General features: G+C 28.5%; 2 protein-coding genes across 2 annotated transcripts; one reads left to right on the forward strand and one right to left on the reverse strand.

Moving 5' to 3' along the window:
• Positions 1-29: 29 nt before the first annotated feature.
• Positions 30-1163, forward strand: LOC108561561 (eukaryotic translation initiation factor 3 subunit J; the record flags this gene model as incomplete). The annotated part of the gene is given in 5 exon segments (XM_017919562.1): positions 30-124; positions 283-399; positions 460-748; positions 823-959; positions 1027-1163. Coding segments are annotated over 5 exon segments (689 nt in total), but the record flags the coding sequence as incomplete, so codon positions are not given.
• Positions 1164-3231: 2068 nt separating this feature from the next.
• LOC108561562 lies at positions 3232-5117 on the reverse strand. The gene is made up of 5 exons (XM_017919563.1): positions 4994-5117; positions 4818-4943; positions 4577-4761; positions 4387-4513; positions 3232-3647 (listed from the first exon to the last, which is right to left on the reverse strand). The coding sequence occupies exons 1-5, from the start codon at positions 5036-5038 to the stop codon at positions 3615-3617; spliced, it is 516 nt and encodes a 171-aa protein (XP_017775052.1). The 5' UTR covers positions 5039-5117; the 3' UTR covers positions 3232-3614.
• Positions 5118-7028: the final 1911 nt, after the last annotated feature.

A 7028-nucleotide genomic window follows, 5' to 3' on the forward strand; every position in this document is an offset into this window, starting at 1 on the left:
TTAATTTATTTCCACTTGTATTTCACTAGACGACGAAAATTTCGAACCGCAGGAAATCAAACCCCAGGTCGCCGTGGCAGCCTCGAACAAATGGGAAGGCGAAGACGAGGACGACGACGTTAAGGTAAAGCTAAATTTATCGCAAAATTCGGTTGTGCAAACTCGGAGTTCAACAATTGCGTGCACATTGCACAAACACTCAATGTTGAAATACTTAAAGTTCATAACCTTACATTTTTTGATAACTGGATTAGTCATACATCAAATTGGGACTTTCTTTAGGATTGCTGGGAGGATGAGGAGGAGGAAAAGTCCTCAGGCGATAAATCTGAGGATAAGGAGAAGCTCTACGCAAAGCCCAAGAGGAAACCACTTGCTGAAAGGATAGCTGAGAAAGAGGTATGTTCTATAACTGTCTATAGCTTTGGTAATATTTAAATACGTTATGTGAATGTTCAGAGGCTAAAGCGTGAGGAGATGGAGAGGAGGATGAGATTGGAGGAAGATGAGATGACACCGGAAGAGAAATTTAAGAGACAGCAAGAGTCGGATATTGCATGTGCATTGGAGACTACTTTTGGTAGTGCTGCAGTTGAAGGTGCTGGTGCCATTGACGGTGGAGCTCCAAACACAAAAGAGGAATTTGATGAGTTCGCCAATGCGCTCATGACAAAAATTCAGCCATTATCGAAAAGCATGGAATACCCAACATTCTCTGAGAATCTGATCAGAAATATTTGTGCAACATGTAAGTAAAGCCCAATGAAAACGATTTCAATTTACATCATTTACAATTTTATTAATTGCGCGAAATCGTTTCAGTAACATCTTTTGATTTGAAGAAGATTAAAACGACAATAGACAATTTATATTTGGAGAAACAAAAGATTGAGAAGGGCGACAAAGCGAAGAAGAACAAAGGAAAGGGAAAAGTAAAATTGAAGGTGGAAGGAAGCAATGTGAGTTACTCAATTACTATTTGCGCTTTGATTGTATTTTTATTAAATTCTTTCTTTTCTCTTTCAGCAATACTCTGCTTATGTAGGAGATTATGATGATTTCGATGAGTTTATGTAGCAGGCCGCAGACCTTAGCACTTTTTTTAATTCTATATATATATTTATATGAATTTTTTTTATGTCCATCATATTTTAAGTAATTGTTTACTTATTATTCAATTAACTTAAATAACATTATGTAGGTAATCATTGGATGTTTCTGATATACTGATACTGATTCTGTATACTGATATATACATGTTTTTGCAAGTGTTTTTATTATTATTTTTTACTTATTTTACTTTTGCTCCAAGAATATCTTTTCCTTTATTATTATAAATTTCCCATTACTACTTTTAACTAACCATATGTATTATTATTTTTCGAACACAGTGTATATATATCTACAACAAGAAAAAAAAAACAATATATATATATAAATACGTTATTAAGTAATTATCTAACCATTGGAAGAGTGCAGTTTATTAATTATATACGATTATATTATTATTTCTTTTATTTGTTGCTATTCCTTTCTTCGTTCTTGTCTTTGCCTTCATATTATTTATCCTGTTTTAATCGTTCTTCGCAGAACATCAATGGATATCGAAATGAGACGACCTTACTTATATTGCTGCAAAGGTAAATGTTGTATGTTGATATTAAGACAAATATGGTTATTATTTCAATAAGCTAATAAAACAATTCAGGGAATCAGAGTGCATTTTGTGGTGATGTTGCTTTTATTATTTTTATTTCTTGCATGATTGCAATGGATGCAACCTAGAGAAATTCAAATCGTTGATGAAATGGTTATTACGTATTTGTAATTCGTATTCTAAAAAGAAAGCAAATAAATAATTGAACTGTGTACAAACTAAATAAATTATAGATAATTACAAGAATTTTAAAATGTTTTCGTTTCATTGATTCGTACATTTTCTACCATACCCGTAATTAGTTCATTATTTTAAATGTTTTCTCTCGTTCTTGCATGTACATTTTTTTTGATACAATAGATTCCGCTTAATCGGGACAACCGTAAATAACAGAAAGAAATGGAACAAATATACCCGATTAAGCGGACTCATCTATATTAGTTTTTGTAAAGTGTTGGTCACCTATTCAAGTAATAACCGCCACACGTATTGTTTAACTTTAATAGACGATGAAAAAGTTACGCATTTCTAAATGTTATTTTTTAACGTTTCTCTAAACTTTTTGATGCTATATCATTACCAAAATAATATAAATAATTACAACTTATATTGAGTTTACATGTAATTATCCTGTAGACAACACTTGGTATTGGTCTATAAAATAAAATAGTTTAATAGAAATGTGATGTTGGTTGCATAATTTAAATTACAGAAGAGTTAAGTTATTATTATTTAATTTAAATATTGGATCACTCCATTCGTCTTACATCTGTTTTGCAGAACCCTTTTACTGTACAAAGACTGAGACTGGCGAAATTGTGACAGTTTAGACAATGTCTAAGTGTATTACAAGAGGTGAAAGCCTCAAGAAGAATAAATAAAGAATAATTTGAATTATATAGAATTTTAATTTCGCAGAATTTATTTGTCTTATCTTCAATGTATGTACAGTGGAAACTCATTTTCCAAACTTGTGTTCAAACATATTATGTGTAGGTTTCACAGTGTATTGATTTATGTTTGTTTAAAACCCATAGACAGAAAATTCCATAAAATCCATCTTTTATTTTAGTTTTAGTAAAATTTATTCAAACTTTTATACAACGAAAAAATGAACATTTGAAAAATGTTCGACTTTTTTTAGTATCATTAGAAATAAGTACTTAATTGAAATTACATTTAAAATATATAATTCTCATCTATTTGAAAAAAAATCTATGCTGGATTGGTTTGAAATTACCACCCCGAAACTCGGATATGATGTCATGTCCAGATTTATAACTATTTTCATCAACACATAAAAATATTTAAACAAATAAATAGGTAAAAGATTTATGCGTGAAACATATTTTAAGAACTATTGGAAGTTTGTTTATCTCTATACCTTCTGAAAAGTAAATATTAAAGAGTAATGAAAACTTCAAAGAACAAAATATTCATTTAAATTTGTAAATCTAATACACACACGTGTGTGTATAAATGCCCTTTATTATATAATAAATATTAATTTGTTACATAGTAATACAACAAAATTATTCTGTGAAATGAAGTACGTTATTTTTTTTCTTGGTAACATGTAATGAGTTTATAAAGTATTAACAAACTTCCTACAATACTGATAATCTATATAATAATGTACACTCGATCGAATAGACAGGAGAAAAACGTGTTTATTATCGCGATTGTTGCTATGTTAGTGTTGAACGCTTTTCGTATGTTTTGTTATTGAATTGGAGTATCGATTGTCTGGCTACGTACGGCTTCTGGATGTTACATTTTTATCCAAAGCAGCATTTCTGCACGTGTACTCCATTTTAACACGGATTACGAACGGAGCCGTGAGATTCGTTAAGCAAAACGAAAATAGCGATATCGATTTCCTTTATTCAATTTAAATTATGTAACGTCGCTTCGTGTAGTGTTTGTACTAATGTGTTAACGTTGCGTGCGTTTTCATTTACACGTCCACCTTGCAAGGCTTGAAACACAGCTGAAACATACAAGAATAACAAATTATTTATATAAAAATTGAAATTGTTTAATACAAGGTGGCGCAAAGATAATGTCAGAAATCGCCAATTTGGAGCCGTAAAACAAGCGCAATTATGCATCAACTCGGGAGGTAGCAATTTTCATGTAATTTCACAAATTTTACACTATTAAATAAACTTTTGATGAAAAGAGGCTCTTTTTTCTTTCATTAATAACAAAATGCCAGCCAATTCAAATTATGACATTACTTTTGCGCCACCTTGTATATTTACTTTATCTTACTTCTATTAAACTTGAATTCATTGCATTTAGTCTAAGGAATTTTGTGAACAATAATTGATAAAAAATTTAAATTGATTAATTGCAGTTTTTCAACGATTTTATATGTTCTAAAAACTTAAAATGAAAACTGTAATTACACTAAATACCTCGCATAGTGCAAATCGGATTAATCGAGAACTTTAAAACTCGATCATCTATACAACTAGTTCTAAAAAAATAGTTTATTTTGAAATTCGGACTGATTGAAACCGGACTATACGGGTTATTGCTGAACATAGATTGATTTATAGAAAAATAATTTTTTTTAATATTTGACTTGCTTTTTAAATGACTTAATGAAATTATCAATTAACAAATTGGTCTAGAAAATGTAAGAAACATATGCATAAATTGTATTTAGAGACAAATAATTTATGAATCAAATACGTTTTATATAAATGAAAAAAATAACTCACTTCAATGTCGCAGGTCAAGAAAATCCTGTCGTGATCTGGAAATTTGAATGCCTCGAACTCGGAATAAAACAGACTGGTAAAATTCGCGATCGGCTCACGTTTCCAATCCAAATTTTTGTATTTCTTCCTATTACAAAGACACAAACATTGTCACATCATAAGTTTCAACAGTTCACTCAAATTCTCTTACGATTTTGATTTGTCCTTTTCGAATCTACTGTACAAGGTCAAAGAATTGTTCGATTTTTTCAAGTTCTCCTCGTCGTACGCAACGCATCTGTTAATTTTCAAATCGTAGAGTCTGCTCTTGTCTTTCATGAAGATCAGAAGAGATATTTCACTTCCAATTTCAACCTCGGAATTGATTGGAGACACCTGATTATTAGATTTTAAAATAAAATACATTCTTTTTTTAGGATTTAGTTACTCACGTTTGGATAGATTCCATCCTGCGTATCCATCCAGGTTACGACAGGCTCTTTGGATATTGGCACGTAGAAGGAATGGTACCGTTTATCAGTAGTTATTAAAACCATTCGAGATTTTTCACATAGAATCTAACACATTTCACATACAATTTTTTGTTAATTTATTTATCGTTACTTACGATTGTTGCAAATCCAAGTGAAATTACTAATATGATGAACTTCATTATTCATTAGTTGTATTGTTTTTTGTGAGTCCAAAATGTGGAAACTATCAATTTGATGTTGTTTGAACAAAACAATTTAGATCAGTGTGTCAATACCAACGACTTTGCTTTTTCTTTATATATGTTCGTTTGTGTGCGGGGAGAGGAGAGCGTTCGATTGGAGCCTCGGACAGAATCCAATTTAGTGGAGATGTCGTTTATGACCATTTACATTTTATTCGCTTTTCGAGGTAAAATAAAAATATGTGCGCGGTTTCTCCTCCATAACTCATCTCGTTGTTTGAAGAAAGTCCCGTTTTCCGGCATCTCGGAACAAACAAGCCTTAATAAATTTCTACTGTTAAAACTATTTCTATATATGTTTTAATAAACAATACATTATTTTGAAAGTTTAAAAGGTCAACAAAAATAAGTTAATGATAAATAGATTTTAAAGAAACTGATGACAACCTGTTTTCTGATTAAGTTATTGAAAATTTCGTGATTATTTTTGAAAAACCAAGACATTATTTAACTAATAGATGATAAAAAGTAGGTCTTGAAGAAATTGTAAAAAAATAAAAAGTATTTATTTTACCCACAAAACTCTATTTTACTAAGCCTTGAGAAAAATGTAAGTAGTTATAATTAAATTAAGATAATTAGACTTAACTTTTGTAAAAAACTAAGTTTTGAAGAATTTTTAGAACATATTTGAAATAATTCCTAATAATGTAATTAGAGTTAACTTATTTAAACATATAAGTCTTGAAAAAAGTAAAAGTAATTACTGTTCAATAACGAATCATGAAAATATTTGAAATAATTTTACAAATATAAATAAACAAGAACAGTATTTGGTATATTACTTTTTGAGAAAAGATACTAAGTCTTAAGAGAACTGAAGATATTTATTATCAAAATAATATAATTAGACATAACTGTAAATAGCTGAATCTTGTAGAATGTGAAAGTTGTTATTATAAAATAATATTATTAGCAAATTTGGAAAATATTTAAAATTATTCCTAATAATTTAAATTTCCAACTTAGTTATTATCATATACAAGTAGATATTATCTATAGTTATCAATTTTGGAAAATAATTATATAGAATATTAGAAATAATTTATAATTTCAAAATTATCATAAATTGATTTTTAATAACATTTGTGCTTATTTCGGAAAATAATCTATAAAATGTTGTCAAGACAAGAGAATTTCGAAAGTAATTTATAATTATATAAGGTTAAAAGCATTTTAGAATTTTACATAATTTATATGATAGAAAAAGGAAGTTTCTGAAGAAACTGCAAAGAGATCAATTTTGGAATGAAAATGAAATAAAATAAGATGAAAATTGATCTATTAACTGTAAAAATTACTCAAATGTGAAATTGTTATCATTTTGTTTACCTTTTCTTTATAATATTCATTACATTTCTAAAGTTCATATAATTTTTCATCTGTTTACTGATCTTTATTCCTTTGCAGACGGAGATTTTACAAGGTCGCATTTTCGACATTTTGGGCGGATATATCCGCCTAGTTATAATTAAATTAAGATAATTAGACTTAACTTATGTAAAAAAAACTAAGTTTTGAAGAAGTTTGGAAAATATTTGAAATAATTCCTAATAATGTAATTAGAGTTAACTTATTTAAACATATAAGTCTTGAAAAAAGTAAAAGTAATTACTGTGTAATAACGAATCATGAAAATATTTGAAATAATTTTACAAATATAAATAAACAAGAACAGTATTTGGTATGTTACTTTTTGAGAAAAGATACTAAGTCTTAAGAGAACTGAAGATATTTATTATCAGAATAATATAATTAGACATAACTGTAAATAGCTGAATCTTGTAGAATGTGAAAGTTGTTATAATCAAATAATATTATTTGCAAATTTGGAAAATATTTAAAATTATTCCTAATAATTTAAATTTTCAACTTAGTTATTACCATATACAAGTAGATATTATCTATAGTTATCAATTTTGGAAAA

The sequence above is a fragment of the Nicrophorus vespilloides genome, unplaced genomic scaffold (genome assembly GCF_001412225.1).
Source record: "Nicrophorus vespilloides isolate i.1.1-1 unplaced genomic scaffold, Nicve_v1.0, whole genome shotgun sequence".
Taxonomy (NCBI): Eukaryota; Metazoa; Arthropoda; class Insecta; order Coleoptera; family Silphidae; genus Nicrophorus; species Nicrophorus vespilloides.

What these genes read in the sequence shown, in the direction of transcription:
- LOC108561562 (XM_017919563.1), bottom strand. Translation starts at nt 5,038, where the DNA reads ATGAAGTTCATCATATTAGTAATTTCACTTGGATTTGCAACAATC. An exon ending in GAAAAGGACAAATCAAAATC is followed by an intron (nt 4,514 to 4,576) that starts GTAAGAGAATTT and finishes TCTTTGTAATAG; the next exon opens with GAAGAAATACAAAAATTTGG. An exon ending in TCTTGACCTGCGACATTGAA is followed by an intron (nt 3,648 to 4,386) that starts GTGAGTTATTTT and finishes TGTATGTTTCAG; the next exon opens with CTGTGTTTCAAGCCTTGCAA.